Genomic DNA, 17,558 nt, shown 5'->3' on the forward strand with positions numbered 1-17,558 from the left:
AGAACACAGAATAGACTAAGACACGCTGAACCTGGAAGATCAAAAAGTAAAGACAGGGCAGAAGGGATGACAAGGTGACGGGCCTTTAAAAGTGTGGCGCCAATGGCCAGTAGCCTGGACTTGACCATGCCACTATCCTTCCCAGCCTCCCGTTTAATTAAGAACAAGTAATCTGGGCGCCTGGGTGGCGCAGTTGATTAGGCGTCAGACTTCAGCCAGGTCACGATCTCGCGGTCCGTGAGTTCGAGCCCCGCGTCGTGCTCTGTGCTGACAGCTCAGAGCCTGGAGCCTGTTTCAGATTCCGTGTCTCCCTCTCTCTGCCCCTCCCCGGTTCATGCTCTGTCTCTCTCTGTCCCAAAAATAAATAAACGTTGAAAAAAAAAATTAAAAAAAAAAAGAACAAGTAATCTGTGGTCTAACTGCTGGGAACGGCATCTGCAGAAAGGGATACTAAAGGGGGAAAAGAGTCGAACTCAATCTCAACTACAGAAAGAAAGAAAACAATTTCAAAGATGTTACACAAAAACACATAAGTAGCTCTACTGAAAGGTAAGTTTTAGGTTTTCTCGCTTTTCTGCAATGTTGTTAGGTATGTCCTAGATTTAAAAATAATATAAAGAGTATGTTTTAGGGGTGCCTGGGTGGCTCAGTCGGTTAAGTGCCTGACTTCGGCTCAGGTCATGATCTCATGGCTCGTGAGTTCAAGCCCTGTACCGGGCTCTGTGCTGACAGCTCAGAGCCTGGAGCCTACTTTGGATTCTATGTCTCTCACTCTCTCTCTCTCTCTCTCTCTGCACCTCCCCTGCTCGCATTCTTGTCTCTGTCTCTCAAAAATAAACAAACATTAAAAAAAATACATATTTTTAAAAAGCATGTTTTAGAAGTAGTTAATACATGTTTATTTAAAATAGACACCCGGGTGGCTGGAGCACCTGGGTGGCTCAGTCAGTTAAGCATCTGACTCTTGATTTTGACTCAGGTCACGATCCCACAGTTCGTGAGACTGAGCCCCATGTCGGGCTCTGTGCTGACTGTGCAGAGCCTGCTTCGGATTCTCTCTCTGCCTCTCCCGTGCTATCAAAAATAAATAAAAACTTAAAAAATGTAAAAAAAAAAAAAAAAAGTAAAATAAGATCTAAGGAGACGAAATAAACACGACTATTCCGTGAGTTAAGGTATGCAATACTTTGCCACAATCAGTCCCCCAGTTAGAATCAGTTTTTAAATGCCAACTGTCACTGAGAGAAGATGGCAGCAAGGAGGAGAGAGGAGTGGCAAAGAAGGAATTCATCCTCCATGCTGATGCTGTTGAGGCCCCCTCCAAGAACAAAAGAGCCAGAAGCAAAATGGAGACGATGAGGTCAGCTGGCTCTGCCGTCACCATCCACAGGCCAGAGACAAAATCAGGGGTTCCAGGATACCTGCAGGGCTGCCATAAGGACTAAACCAAAGGCACAAACAGAACGTTGAGTATTATTTCATCGGCAGTGGTGGGGCATCTAGCCCTACGGTCAGAATGCCTGAGTTAGAATCTCAATTCGCCACTTACTTTACAAGCTGTGTGACGTTATGAAGACGACTAAACCTTTCTTCGCCTCAGCTTCCTCATTTGTGAAATGGGAATAATGGTACACAGCCTGCTTCTGAGGGCCGTGGTGAGGGCTGAATGCGTCAAGACGGGCAAAGCAGCTGGAACAGTCCAAGGATAATCACCAAACCTGTCTCAGCCCCTCTCCATTCCCCCTTGTTCCTCCTCTCTCCCTGTGCCCCACCTTGTCTGACTTGTGCTTCCCTCCTCTCCTCTCCTTCCTACTCATACTCTCTCCCTGGTCCCTCTTCACAGCCCTCTGCCCATGTGGCTCCTGCCCACCCCTCCACCTTGTCCCCTTCACTCTAGCCTGCCAAACACCCATTCTACTGCCCCAGTTCTCAGTACTGTCACCCCTGCTTGTCCCCACTGCTGGGAAAGCACCCTCCTACCTAATCCTCCCCCCAGGCACACATAGATCTTTTCCTTCACACAGGAAAACTTCAAAAGCAAAACCCAAAGTATAAATACTAACCTTTCCGTGAAGTCTAATTTTAATGACTTCCCATTTGCTCCCAAAGCACCCTGGGCATCCAACTAACTTAGCTGCCATCGTGTCATACTCAAACCGTTCATTACTTCTCTGCCTCCACCCCTAAACCCGCTGGAAGAAGCTTCTTAGGCACAGGGACCCCCTCATTCTCACAGTCACGTGTGTTACAGCAATGCCTGGCAACAAACAAGAAAGCCTCCAATGTTTGGTGAATGGCTAACTGAAGGAATGCCTCACTTGGTTCTTTTCCTTCTGATAACCTCTCTTCCTCTCAAGGGTCTCCTTTCATAGCCTAATGAGGAAGGCATCATTACACAGCAGTCATTAGCGACAAAAACAGAAAAGAGCCACACATGTCTCTAAACTGCGTGTTTTATCTCATTTAATCTTTGGGATCGCTCAGACCTTGCCTCCTACTTCTTTCTCTCTGCCCGACCCCCAACTCCACTCAAAGCACAGCAGCCTCTTTGCGATTCCTTCCTTGGTTCTGGGCCTGCTCCCACTCAGAGCCTCGCATTCATCTCCCCTGCTGCCGGGAATGCTCCTCACTCCCATCAGGTCTTAACCTAAAACCTGACGCTGCTATTTAAAACCACAACGTGCTCCATTCCTTTCCCCTCCCTGCTCACACACCTGTGCTCCCCCACCCTCCACCACTTTATTTTTTTTCTTTACACAACTTATCACCATCTGACACACTGCATGATTTACCTGCTCATTATCTCCCTCCCCCACACTAGACTGAGAACTTCACGAAAGATAAAGAACCGGGCCTGGTACATGGTAGATGCTCAATAAACACTGCTAACTGACTGCACAACTCTATATTCTGCAGCAGGGAAGTTTTATACGTGAGGGCTCTGAAGCTCACCGAGTAGCTGACCAACTTACCCATGGTCACACAGCTAATATGTAGCAGAGCAAGGATCTGAATCCAGGCAATTTGACTCTAGGGCCCACACTTAACTATTATGCTTTCCTGTCTCTCAACCTGAGCCAGATAACAATCCAAGACATCAACACATCCAGGGAGCAAACCCTGGATGTGACCCTCTTTGGGCCACAGAGAACAGCCATCCACTGGAAAACTTCAAGAGAACAAGTCATTTCACTCTAGACAGTTCCACGTGGTAAAGCATTACCAGATTTATAATTTATACAGTACTGATAGTTTTTCTTTGGATTTAATAGTTCAGTAAAAAAAGGGAGAGAGATTAATACTGTACTGTATAAATACTTTTTATACTGTAACATCCCCATGAACAGCAAAGTGACAAATCATCAACTAACACGGAAGCGGCCTAAGATAACATGGATCAAAAGCCAAAAATTGTGGTGCAATGTGGAGGAGAGAAGTACAGACTGCAAGGGGGCACAAGGGAACTTTTGGGGGTAATGAAAATGTTCTGTATCTTAATTTTAGTACTGGTTATACCAGTAGAGATATTTATCAAAAATCATCAAGCTATATACACTTAAAATAGGCACAATTTTACAGTACATATATTATACGCAATAAATGACTAAAATGCAATAAAGACATTCAGATAGGAGTTTTAGGTAAATATTCTACCCAAAAAACCCACAAATATTATTTCCATAGCTAATACTCCCAAATCAGATCCAAAAAGACACACTAGAAGTTATATATTAGTTCCTGAGCATCAGACTTTGTTTGTCTTCAGGGCAAAGAGGCGATTAGGAAAAGACAAGCAGTGAAAAGCTCTGTATACTGAGATCCAGCAGGGTGGCTGATGTGTGGCCCAGAGTCCTGACTGACCACTGGCAAGACAGCACCCACAACCGACATCATACGTGCCTATGTGTCCTTTCTGTCCTTTGAGTAACCTGGGACCAGGAACCTAGGACTCTGAACAGAGTCCAGTCAGGGTGGAAAGGCACATCACTGCTCTTCTCCACAAGAGCCTCTGCCACGAACGGTCCGGTGACAGGTCTGGATGTTGATCTTCAGAATTCTTAGTTTCTCGAGCACCAGAAACCAACTAGCTAATATAACAGGATAACGACTGCTCTTTTAAAGGGCCACCGTATAATTCACAGCATGTCTAGGAAATCCAGAAAACCAAGTTACACAACCAAAACAATGCTTACGGGCACACGGCAGAGCACGCAGACACAGCCAGAACTGGCTGGCCCCTGGGACCAGGGCAGCTGCCCCCACTGCCCATCCCCTCCAAACGGCCTCAGGGCACTCCCCCGGCTTCTTTCCATCCCTTGCCTCCAGCTTCAGATTCCATTCATTCACATTCAAGTTCTGTGGTGGGTGTGTGTGAGCAGGTCTGCCTACAAAGGTAGGAGTTTCCCAACCAGAGAAAGAGCCAGGGCCCGGAAGACTGACAATGCCCATCACAGACACAAACGGATGGCACACCATCTCTGGGAATACTAGTGATATGGGCCAGCAAGTAGCAAAAGGTTTTCAAAAAAAAAAATAATAATACAAGAAAAAAAACCCTCAAAGATGGAACTAAAAGGAATCATACCCAGAGGTAATGCTATTTGGGGAGGGTGGGGGTCTTTTTCATATCATTTAGTGTTTTAGTATAGTAGTTGCAAAAACTACAAGCCTACCTTCCTAAACTGAAAATAACTCATTAAGAGTGTTTTCTAAATAAAAGAAAAATAATTCAAATCTGGAGTAGTAAATTCTTTGTTTGCTAGAATAATGGACACAAGAGGGGAAAAACAAAACACTCAGGTCTGAAACAGTAATGCAATGATTGCCAAAATACATGATTCTATTTAAAATGCGTTTGGATATCTTTTTCTACTTAAAGCATATTTTTTAAATATATATTCTGCTTAAAAGAATAATTCTCAAAAGATACTTCTCCTAACCTGAATCTCAGAATAAGAAAAAAGAACAAGCTCTGAAAAGCTATTAATACGAATGCAAGATGACCAACTATAAAAAGATATCAGCACTAATGTCACATTCTCAGAAAATTCACCTTCAACTAACAAAGTTTATCATCTAAATGAAGAAAGCTTCCAGAAATCTCAATGTATAGTTAACATTACGAAATAAACCCTAAGGACCAGAATCTGGTCACAAAACAAAGAGAGGTAATGCCAGTCTTCTCAAGCCCTGCCTTAGCCTTCTCCACACAGACTTACACACCAGATCTGAAATGGAAACATGCTCTTTCACACATAGACTCCTGGTCCCTTAGCACATCACCAGCATTTTACTTTCCCCTTGAGAACTTCTCCGTGCCTCAGGCATTCTTCAAAACTGATATCTGCATGTATTTAAAAAGAAATATTATCGGGGCCCCTGGGTGGCTCAGCTGGCTAAACGACCAACTCTTGGTTTCGGCTCAGGTCCTGATCTAATGGGTGGTAGGATCAAGCCCCAGGTGGGGCTGTAGCTGGGCGTGGAGCCTGCTTAGGATTCTCCCTCTCCCTGTGCCCCTCCCCTTCTCATGCTTGCATTCTCTAATATATTTATATTTATATAATTGAAATTGGTTTGCTTATGGCTGACTTTGTTAAAAAAGAGAATAAGTGAAAGTTTGTATTCCCTGAAGACAATCTGAAGATAATGAAAGACTCAGAAGCATACTAAATAGGAAGGAGAATTAAAATTTTCTAGATAATTCACTATTTAAGAGTTGACCATTTAAGTGCAATTCAATACATACTTGAGGACCTAAACAAAGCATCATCTTTGATGACAAAGTGGATACTAAGTCAGATAGTCCCAGATCTCAAGGGGTAATAATCTAATTGGGGAAGGGACAAATAAGTAAACAAGCAGCTACTGTTATAGAAGTTAAAACTGAGAACAGAAGTAAACAGTACTTTGGAGATTCAACACAGAGAGAGAGGATGAGTCTGCTAGAGAGGGAACAGGAACCCGGTAAGGAAAAGCTCCCCAGAAGTAGCACTGATGGCAGTGGACAAGGAAGCAGCAGTTCAGGGAGAAGAAAGTGAGCTTCAACTACAGAAGCTGGTTCAAACCCACGTTCTGAGGAGTCTGTATTTCATGCAGCAAACGGGAACCCTCGTTTTGTCTAGGGGAATCCTAAGGACAAAGATGACTGGACTAGCGATGAGGAAGGCAAAGGGAGAGGAGGCTGAGGCTAGCAAAAGGATTACTGCCCATTCACTACAACGCAAGGAAAGACGGATCAGCCCCAGGGTGATGGCAATAGGTCTGAGAGTTCAGTAGACATGGGGAAGGATGAGAAATATCTAAGCTGCCAGCTTGGGTCAGTAAATGAATTGCAGTTCATGAACCAGAGGAATAAAACTAATTAGTCTTGTTTTCCTCTTTGTTTTGACTGCTAGGATGCTCAGAGCCAAAATATGGCCTGTTTCTAACATACAGCAAGCATTCATATGCAGCCTGTAAATCTACAGTTTATTTTCCTTCTCTTGACAGGCTTTTATTTATACTTAGTAAGTCACCTTTGTTTTAAAATGAAGCAGAAAATAAACTGACAGATAAAAAAAAAAAAAGACTGAGACCAAGCCAGAAACAGCTGGACAAAGTAGCTGGCTCAGGGATATAACCTGTAGGCTGCCGACCCAGAGCATTTTCCTCACTGTTCTTACACCTAGCACAGGCCACATCTCACAAAAGCAGCTGAAAAATGCCAGACTTTCACTTTCTCAACCTTCCTTACAAGTAGCAGTGCCATAGGATCAGTTCTATTCAGTGAAACTGAAAGGGGGTGGGGGTGGGGGTTGGGAGTCTCCAAGGTGACCTTCTAGAAGACTCCTCTCTGCTAAGAGGGAGTTGTAAGAAAATATATTCCTTTCTTCCCTGTCTTACACAGGCATGATGTCTGAGGCCCCAGCAACCACACTGCCAACAAGAGGCAACGAGCCCGAGGCTTTCCAGAAGTCAAAATATTAAGAAGAGAGGAAGAAAGCGATGCAAAGAACCTAGAGTCTTCAAAGGTATCATTCAGACACTGCACCAGAATCATCTATTCTCTACATTTCTTGCTACTGGGCAATAATAAGTTCTATTATTTATGCCATTTTCAGTTGTGTATTGTTACTTGCCAATAATGGATACAACAGAGGTCAAATCATGAGGTCGGTTTCTGACAGGTTGATTTTTTATTCTGCTGATTTAACAAGATCTTTATTCTTGAGATGACAAAATACCAAACAAGTATTATTAGCCAGGAAGAAAGCAATAAACTATAAGAGCTGCTGGGAGCAGCTAAAGATAAAAACAGAAAGGGATATAATGATAAATAACATCTGGAAAAATGTGATCAAGTACAGGCAGGGGCACTTCTTGGAGGAACAGAGGAAGGAAAGAGTAAATGTAGAGAAGTTCTCTATGATGAAGAAAATGAGGGAGACTTTGCTGGCAGTGCTATAGACAAGATAACCTAAAAACCTTCCCAATATAAAACTGTGAAAAAATACTGGGCCAAGGGTAAGAAACATCTGTTTAAATGCATAGATAAGTTCACATGAAAATAAAGGACCTCCATTGGGGCGCGTGGGTGGCTCAGTCGGTTAAGCATCCCACTTTGGCTCAGGTCATGATCTCGAAGTTCACTTGTTCCAGCCCCACACTGGACTCTGTGCTGATGGCTGAGAGCCTGGAACCTGCTTCGATTCCCTGTCTCCCTCTCTCTCTGCCCCTCCCCCTCTCATACTCTGTGTCTCTTTCTGTCAAAAATAAATAAAACATTTTAAAAAATTAAAAGAAAAGAAAGGACCTCCCCAAAGGCCAAAAATTAAAGAGGAACCTAAAATCCACAGCATAAAATATAAGCTGATCAGGTTTAGAAACCTAGGGTTTGAGGGGCTGGAGAAGAGGGGGACTGTGTGTGTGTAAAGGGCAACTGCCCTTTGGGATATAATAGAGATAAAAAGGGAAAAATCACTAAGCTAATACTTCTTTTAAAACACCACCTTGAAGACAATTATAACTCTTGTTTTCATCTTCATACACTTTACCCTTTATATGAGAACAAATTCCAATATTAAGTGCATATTTTAAAAAACATGTCCACATTACATAGTAACACATCACAAAAGGCTTCCTGAATATTTCGTCACAAGATTAAGCAAAACGTAAGATAAACAGAAATCTTTTCCTGAAAAAATTACACATTGCCCGATTTTTCAGCCATCATTTAACCATTAATCACTTAATCAAGTATGCAAGTTCAGTATATTCGTAACCATACTAAAAGGTTTCCAAATTTTAGGACTTTTTGGTAAAATTTTATCATTAGGATCATTATAATATTCTTCTAGTGACTATGCTACCAATAGTTTCACAATACCTTATATATCACATAAAATCAGTCTGTCATCTCTGAGCTAATCTTATGGCCCTCTACATTACAGATTCTGTGATGTACAGGTTCAGTATTTAAATGGTAATGGGAATCCGCAAAAGATGTGGCATTGAGGGCACCTAAAGACTGAGAGGGTGGTCTCTAATATTAAAGAGGCAAAGAGAAAGAATGACAGTAGCAGTTAAAAGCAAACCAAAAAAAAAACCAAAAAAACAAAAAAAAAATATGAAAACTTAAGGCCCTCCACCAAGTTTACCTTCTTCTAGCTTCCTTTGCTCCCCTACTCCCTTGAAAACTGAAAACATCACATATTCCCTTTGTTCGTCTTCATGCTGGCTTTATGAATGGGCACATTTCCACCCTAAATTCCATTAAGCCTCCTCCATCACTCAAGACCATCTTTTTTCAAAAAGTCCTATCTCTGGGCAGTCCAAACAGCCCCAGAAATACAACCACATAATCTATACTACCTTCACAAGGGTTACGCTGGTCTCCACTGCATTCCGAGATTTATGTAAAATTAAGCCTTTTAAACTAGTGTTTACATACACTGGATGCCACAATAAACACAGCGTCCTAAACTCTGCTTTAAGATCGTGCTGAATTTTGAATGTTTTTCCAAACCTATGGGCTAGATGATAAAAGACTAAGCATTACCCTACAAATTACAAATAAGGCCACCAAATGCCGGAGGAAGTAATCAACTAGTGAATCAAGAACCCAAGTGCAAAAGGACTGTGTCTGGCTTGGTTTTCCCCCTCCTGCTGACACAGAGAGGTCTAGTGAATCGCTCCAGCCCCAGGGGACAAGAGAAGATTCCCAAGAGCGCGCTCGGGTCCGCCGGGGAAAAAGCACGAGTTAGCAGAGCCGGGAAGCTCCGACAGGCGCGAAGCATTCTGGGACTCGTTTCCACAGTTACCCACGTGCACCCAACCCAACCGCGGCCCCGCGCGGCGCGGACTACAAGTCCCAGAATTCCGCGCGACCGCCTTTCCCCTTCACACCCGGCCACTAGAGCCAGACCCTAAAGGAAACCCCTAACGCGTCCTCCCCGCAAGCTAGGCAGAGGTCGCGCTCCGCAGGCGCTACGTGGAGCCTGTGGTCCAGCCCCCCCCCGTGCAGGGAAGCGGGTCTCTAGGTACCAGCGTCCACACCTGACGACCAGAAATTAGGCAACTGCGTCACAGACTGCCAAACCCACGGACTGCCTGGGACCCCAACACCTCCCCTGCGGAAAACCCCCCACCTGGTCTCCAGGGCCCGACCCCTCCCGCTCCCGCCGCGGAAAACCCGCAGCCCGCGCCCGTGCCCCGCCTCCCAGTCCCGCAGCCGGAGCCCGCGCCAGCGCTGACCTCGCTTCCCGCCGCTCTGGGGGAACCGCGGCCAGCGCCAACCTCAGGGCACCTCCCCGCCCCCTCCACCTCAGCCCCGCCCCCTCCTCTCCCGGCACCCCGAAGCTCAGGGCTCCCCCTTACATGGACCCTATCTTGATCCGGGGGAGGGAACACCTCCCTGAAAACTGAGTTTGCCACCTTTCCCCTGAGCCCCGCGCGGACCGAATGTGGACTTGACAGTCCTCCCCCTGCCCCCGGCCCCTCCCAACCCCCCTTTCCTCCCAACTAGCTTTACACCCCCACCGCACCTCCCCTACCCCTGCCCCCATCCTGTCACCTCAAACCCTCCCCTCCTTCCTCGCCTCTAACTCCCAATTACCCTCTCTTCCCAACACCTGCTCAATCCTATTACCCCAACGTCTGCCCCCCTCTTAACCACTCCCAATTACCCTACCACCCTCCCTATGCCTCTCCAGCCCGCCGGACTCCCCAACTATCCCATCACACCCCAATCCTTCCCACCACCTCGCTCTCCCGTTACATCAGCCCTCATCTCCGCGCCCGCCCTCCAGCCCCGCTCGGCCGCTGCCCCCATTCCCCCACCGCATTGTTCCCCCCCCAACCCCCGCCATCCAGCCTTCTTCCCATTGTCCCCGCCCCCGCGCTCCCCTAGCACTCACCCGCCTTTCTCACGGAGCCGCCCGCACCACTCAGCCCCTAGGAAATCCTCACCCCTGCGCCCCGCTCGCTCGCTCCCTCCCTCTCTCCCCGCGCCGGTGCCACCCCCGGCCCTGCCCGCTAGCGCCCGCCGCCGCCTCCACCTCCATTCACCCCAGGCACTCCGGTCCCAGCCCTTCATCGCACGTCCCGCCCCCCCTGCCCCCAACACTGAAAAGGAGCCAGTCCCCACCCCCCTCACCTCCGCCCTCCCCCATCAGGCCGGCCCCTTCCCCCCCCACGCCCGCCCCCGCCCCGCGCCGCCCGCAGCGTCACCGCCCGCCCCGGCCCCGGGAGGGGAAGGGGTGGCTCCCGGGCAGGGACTCCCGGCGCGTTTCGGGACAGGAGGCGCGGGGCGGGGACTGCGGGAGCGGAGTGGAGAGTGCTAGCAACCGCCCGGCCCCGGCCAGCTCGCTCTCTGTTACTCACTGACAGCGGCGGCATCCGAGTGCATTTTCGGGCAGCTCACACCCCACTCGCCGCCCAGGCTCCCGCGCTCGCCTCGCGGTCCCCCCACCGGCTCGCCGCACCTCGGCTCGGAGCTGAGGACCAGCCGCCAGCACTCCCGGCCTGCCCACCTCGCCTCCAACCATTGGCTGAACCTCGGTCGAAGGACCGCCCCTCCGCGTCTCTCATTTGACAAAAGGAGTAAGGAGGGCGCCGGTCTGGGGCTGGCAAAGAGGCCCCGCCCCTTGAGGTCCAATGCGATTGGTCCCGGCGGCTCGGCCCCGTAACGCCCCTGGCGGAGGCCACGCTCTGGAGCAGCAGGTTGGGCCCGGCTGCTGTCACTCATCCCCGGGGGTCCGAAAGCGCGTGTAGGGGCGAGGCTGGCGAATTGGTCCACCTTGACCCTGAAGCCCCGCCCCGTCACGGGCGGGATTGGTGGAGCTACAGACCAACCGAGAAAGAAGGGTCGGCTTCTGAAACAAAGCACGCGTGGTGTTGCGTGAAGAGCGGTAAAGGGAAAGCACAGTTGGGGGCATCTTGTGTCCCGCTACAAGGAGTAGGGGAGTTGGCCCCAAACTTGCGTCACCCACTTGTCTCGCACGCCTCGGAGCGGTCCTCAACAGAAGCCCAGTCCGCTCCGAACTTGGACTGGGACTTCTCTTGTTAGCTGTTTCCTACTGCTGGAAACTGAATAAAGAATCATCGCGTTCTCGTTTCCAGCAAACCCTCTAAGGAACAAACTCCTACTTCTTGTACAACAATTACAACAATCCATCCTCTTCCCGGTTTTGAATTGCACTTCTTTTCCAGAATCAACACACTTCTCCCTTGGTCACAAATGGGCTGTTCTAAAGGCTTCGAATGCTAACAGGCATTGTCCGTCGTCCTACACACATCTGAATACGCCCCCCCCCCCCCCCCCCAGCACGCAGGAAATCAGGGCCACGCTCTCAGCTTCAGGCTCAGTTTGGCATGTTGGCAAGTCCAGAGAATAGGTTCTGAGTCCTCGAAGGACAACTGGCTGAATTGAGAGACTGTCATTCATTGACGCTGAGAGGGCCTCATTTGGCTGTTAGTTGGCAGAGGAAGGTGTTAATTTAAGTGAATTCCTAGGATCACTGAGTTTCCTAAGACAAGAACTGACACCATTCTTAAGAGTTCCAACCATTTTTTTCAATGCTTTTCAACCAAGTCGTCACACTTAACCATAATGTAGCAGAATAATATTTTGAGATACTTAGGAAGGATAGCCCTCTCCTACCCCAATCACAGGCACATCCACCGCTTACCTGTATCCCAAGGCTCTGCCCCAGCCTACAGCCAGGGCATTACACACACACACACACACACACACACACCGCCTCCAAGAATATTACAAACAACTGGTAACAAAACATTAGCCGTTTAAGTTTTAGATTTCTATAGCCAAGGCTTTTGAGTTTCAGAGTTCTGAAATTTAGGTTTCAAATCAGTGGATAAATGTTACACCAAAAACAAGATATTTTGAAAGAACAGGATCAAACCAGTTCATCTGTCCACACCACTCCTGTTGTAGTATACTCTATCCCTATAAATCCCTAATGTCTCCCGAGTAAATTACAGCCTTATAATTTTGTACCTATCATTAACACATTTATGAATCACTTCACCCTAATTGTAGAATCTCAGAATTGACCTGAATTTATCCACTTCAGTTTTCTTCTCAAGAATCTCCTCCATATTGGTGACTTTTAACCTAACAGGTCTGTCAGCTGGGCCTCACAGAGATGGGTAAGTACCTCCAGACTCTGAAATAGGCCATTCCTTGTTGGGCAGATCTAATTCTAAGTCCCTTCTTACTCTGAACTAAGAGCTGTGCTTGCAATCCTTATCACATTTATGTGTTCAACCGACTCTGTATCTAGAAAATAGTAAATTATATATAGTTTACACAAATTCATAATATTTTGTATATATATTTGTGTATGTTTTTTAGTGATCATGGTAATTTAAGGGCTGAGACACAGTTATTTTGCAAAGAAAGGAGGTTGCTTCTTGACACCACCAAATTAAAATAAACCCACAACTAATTTGTTCTAGGGAGCCATTTACCGTATTGATTTTTTTGCACCAAACTTTATAATGTATATAATGGCTAAGCTACATGAGGGATCTGCCCACTGCTTTGCCCCTAGCACCCAGCACTTCACTGGCTCAGGGTGTCCACAAAAATATATAGGATGTTCAGCCTTTGTTACTTCTCAGCATCACTTTCAGTCAGGCCTGTATGGTTATTTTCAAATGAAAAACAGGCTTAGTAATTAGTACACATCTTTCTGGTAGGTCAGCTACAGCCTGAAGATTGAGGGGCTAAGTTCATTCTTAGTTTGCTAAGACTTACTGCCCCACGTTGAATGAATAGTAAAACAGGTATAACTAAATGATTACACAATATTCTGTAAATATCATCCCGTCATTTTAACAATCCACAAGACTAGAAACCTTTGAGGGCAGGAAACTTGTTATATATATCTTATGTCCCCAGCATCTAGTACAGTGCTTTCAAATAGTAGGCACCAGTTAGTCGTTCCTTAAAGTGAATGGAATGTTGACTGTAATGTGAAATTTTAGATCTAGGAGAAGCCTTGGGAAAACCCACCTTCCTCATTTTAAGAATATGAGACTTGAGGTCCCAAGAAGTTAAATGTCTAATCTAAATTACTCAGCTAGTTAATAGCAAAGCAGTAACTAAACTCAGGTTTCTCACCTCCTAGACCAGGTCTTTCCCCCCCTTACCACACTGTCCCATACCATACCTTCAAACTCCAAGGATGGGTAAGCTACTCTTCCTTCCCATTTGAACGTTATTATAAAAACCTGATACAAGTTCTATACTTCATAGTTGGAATACTGCCTTCTTTTTTATGAAACACAATAAGAATTTTTTTCAATATGTAATATAACATGTAACGTTTTTCTCTCTGGTGCCATTTCCAAATTACTTGATCCTTATGGGGATGCTTACAGAGATAATAATGTTACACTTCTGTGCATTTATATTCAAATCCTTGGAGGAAAAATTAATAAGTATCTTGGGAGTGTGATGGTAGAGTAAAACTTTTCTCCAAATTCTACACATCCCACAATAGCAGCCTTTTCTGCATGTGTCGGGGATGGGGATACAGAGTGGAGAATGGCATAGTCCTACGACTGAAATAAAGTTGGGCCTGCTTAGATAAGTAGATAAATGTGCCCCTGGTAAAATTTGAAGAGAATGGAAAAGAACACATGTCCAGGAGGAATCAATTCAGCCTTAGATTGCAATGCGAGAGTGTGTAGAACTCCACTCTTATCAAAAGTCAGGCTACCTGGGTTTACATGGAAACGAAAACAAAACAAAGTAATATATCTGTAGAGGTCAGGATAATTCATTTCTCCAGACTCATAACCAACTGACAGTTTGCTAATCCAAATGATGACAACTTTTTTTTTTAGTTGCTTCCCATGTGATCGTGCTTTGCTTGTTAAAGTATTCCACCTAACCTTGCAACACTCCAGTAGAGTACTAATATTATCCCTAATTTGCAGATAAGTTAACGGAGGCTTAGACAGCTTCAGTAACTTGCCATCTAGCTAATAAGGAATAGTGTCCCTAAGTGGTGAAACTCCCTGCGTTATAATGTTCCCCCTCTTTTTAATCAGGTTAATATATGCCCTGCATACCTAAGAGACTTATGTATAAGGATACAATGATATGGATATGAATGTGCTTTTAAAAGATAGTGAAACCTGGCCTTATTCTCGAGTTGAATATCTAGACTCAGGTTTTCTTTGTAGATATATATTATGAAAAATAGGAGTCAGAAAGATTAGTTCCAGGTTACTCTATCCTTCTTACCTGTTTTATCCTTTGACCTGATTTCAATAGCAACTATCAACTTCACGGTATTTTTTTAATGAGATTATTTATCTAGAGTATCTAATGAGGCTCTGCTGAATGTAATAAATTCACTACTCTGATATACCAGTGGGAAGGGACAGCCTCTTCGGCCTACTGGAGTTAACCTTTTAACCATTGAGGCCCGTGTTATTGGGAAACAGTTTCGGCTCTTAAGCTTTTAATTTCATAGGAATGTCACTGTAACTTATGGTTCTTTTCACGTATATACATTGAACAGTTTTGCAATAGCCACTTGCAGATGCTACTAGGGTAATAAAAGTGTAGGTTTCGTTTTTCAATACCTGTATATAGTCATGTCCCAATTATTAGGCTAATGGAAAAGGCTTAGAAGTAGACATTTTCCTCCATTGTCACCAACAGGGACAGTCTCTCCTCAAAACTGATGATGATTGGGGCGGCTGAGTGGTTCAGTTGGTTAAGCATCCGACTTCGGCTCAGATCATGATCTCACGGTTCGTGAGTTTGAGCCCGTGTCGGGCTCCGTGCTGACAGCTCAGAGCCTGGAGCCTGCTTCGGATTCTGTGCCTCCCTCTCTCTCTGCCCCTCCCCCACTCACACTCTGCCTCTCTCTGTCTCTCAAAAATGAATAAACGTGGGGGAAAATTTAAAAAAAAAAAAACTGGTGATGATTGACAAGCTGAAAAGATGGCATCATTTGCCATATATCTTGTTTAACACACTTTTTCTTTCATCAGCTTCCTTTTCCCCTGCCCCTATTATGCTAGAGGTTAGAACACTGACAGTGAAACACAAGCAAGTGACCTCTATAATCATCACAGGTTACTTCGTAGAATTGATAACCTGTCATGTGGGTTTATAATGCACATTAACGGGACTTCCATATTTTTCATCAGCCTCTATTGGGTCAGTAATGTAACTCCCAAAGTGAAAAAAAGAGACCTTAAGAGATGGAACTTTTTCTAACCAACTCTGCACTGGGCATTTTTAGACATGGCAGAACTTTTGACATTTTTTTCTGAAGCAAGACATAGGCTTAACCCAGATGGCCTGGATTAAAAACCCATCGGCTCTGCCACTTGAGAAGACAAATTATTTTGGGGTGCCTGGGTGGCTCAGTCAGTTAAGTGTCCGACTTCAGCTCAGGTCATGAGCTCATGGTTTGTGGGTTCGAGCCCCGTGTCAGGCTCTGTGCTGACAGCTCAGAGCCTGGAGCCTGCTTCGGAATCCGTGTTTCCCTCTCTACCGCTCCCTACCTCGTGCTCTCTCTCTGTCAGAAATAAATAAGCATTTAAAAAAAAATTTTTTTAAAGAAGACAAATTATTTCACCTCTCTCTGTGTCTTAGTTTCCTCATCTGCAAAAAGAGTGAAAATAACACGAACTACCTCATAGTTATGTTGTGAGAAGTAAGCAAATGAATAAGTACAAGGAAAGCATATGAAAGTATCTGGCTCAATACCTGTTAGTTGCGGTACTCATCATACTCTTGAATAAACCCTTCCCCTTCACATCCACCTTGTCATCCCAGATCCTTCTTTTCCTCTAAGCTGGTCTCTAACTCCACAGTCACTATGTTTCATTAAGTTGGCTTCCTTTCTCCTTTCTAGAGTTTACAGTGAACACTGAGTTGGGATACAAAAGCCTTCTTCACCAAGACATGCCACCAATGTGAAATTAACCTAGTTTGAAACTGACATGTGAGACTTTACACAATAAAGAAGAAAATGGGGACCCCGTATCAATGCTGCGTCATTCAAACTCTTTGAAAACTAGCTTAATGAAAATTGATTGATACTGGAAGTTCAGATGTACGTAGGAAATTTCTAAACAATTAAACAAATTGTAGCAAATTACAGGGGATTCTACATAAATAGAAGCATATATTGTGTTCCCATAGTGAATAATTTCTCTTCCTTGTCCTTTGAAGTAATATTACCCTTCTCTGAGTGCCACAGTTACTGGCATAAAAGACTTTGAATCTGCTATACCAGAGGCAAAATGTCTTTAAATATTACCCTTGAGCCAGCCTGGAATAAGATGCAGACCCTACCACTTTAACCCTTGAACAGGAATTAAACTTGTCTGGGCCTCAATTCCTCCGTCTATAAAAATGGGAGTAATATCTTCCAGAGATAAATATGATAAAATATGTGCAAACATTTATAAAAGTAGGAAAGGGAAGCAGAAATAAATGCATGAGCACCAATTATGTGATGCATCCACATTTTTCTTTGTGAACCTCATGCAGTCTTGTGAGGTACAGTTGGTTGGCTAATTTTTATGCTTGGGGCTATTTCAAGCAAAAATGAATCTGTGTTTTTAAGTTATCTAGAAAATCCTGGTTTCCTTCTTTATGGAGCTGCCATTTTAGGGATCTCTCAGAAAAGCTAAGAATTTTCCAATTCTGATGAGATTTGACATCAGTACTTCAATTTCATTTTTTTTTTTTTTTGCCTCTCCTGGATATAGAGAAAAAATTTCATTTATTTTTAAAACTATTTCCAACTTCCACAATTTCTTGACACATGACTACATGACTATTAGGGTAGCATTAATAAGTTGTTTTTTTTTTTTTTTTGCTAATCTTTTTCTCCAGCCCAACTATACAATGCTTCAACTGGCACTTTTTTTTTTTTTTATTTTACCCAGGGCCTTTTATTTTACAGAAATCACACCTGCCTAGGGACTTAACAGAGTATTTGAACAAAAATGTATTCATTGCCACATGTTCTTTTCTGAATTGGGTATTTTCACCTTATTTGCACAGAGCTAATCAAGTC

At 44.8% G+C, this 17,558-nt stretch overlaps 1 protein-coding gene across 6 annotated transcripts in view; it reads right to left on the minus strand.

The window, feature by feature from the left end:
• The window catches only part of DCUN1D4 (defective in cullin neddylation 1 domain containing 4), an 84,918-nt gene that overhangs the window by 63,722 nt on the left and 3,638 nt on the right, over nt 1–17,558 (minus strand). For 2 of the 6 annotated variants that reach the window (XM_027056557.2, XM_027056543.2), the window contains exon 1: nt 10,861–11,019. The exons of 1 other annotated variant lie outside the window; for it this stretch is intronic. In XM_027056557.2, coding sequence (XP_026912358.1) covers nt 10,861–10,885 — 25 coding nt within the window. In that variant the 5' untranslated portion in view covers nt 10,886–11,019. Of the gene's footprint in view, nt 1–9,732; nt 9,756–10,394; nt 10,459–10,545; nt 10,568–10,860; nt 11,020–17,558 lie in introns of those variants that run through there. 3 more of the 6 variants (XM_027056583.2, XM_027056563.2, XM_053217381.1) reach the window with 3 other exon arrangements.

Source organism: Acinonyx jubatus, chromosome B1 (genome assembly GCF_027475565.1).
Source record: "Acinonyx jubatus isolate Ajub_Pintada_27869175 chromosome B1, VMU_Ajub_asm_v1.0, whole genome shotgun sequence".
NCBI classification, from domain to species: Eukaryota; Metazoa; Chordata; class Mammalia; order Carnivora; family Felidae; genus Acinonyx; species Acinonyx jubatus.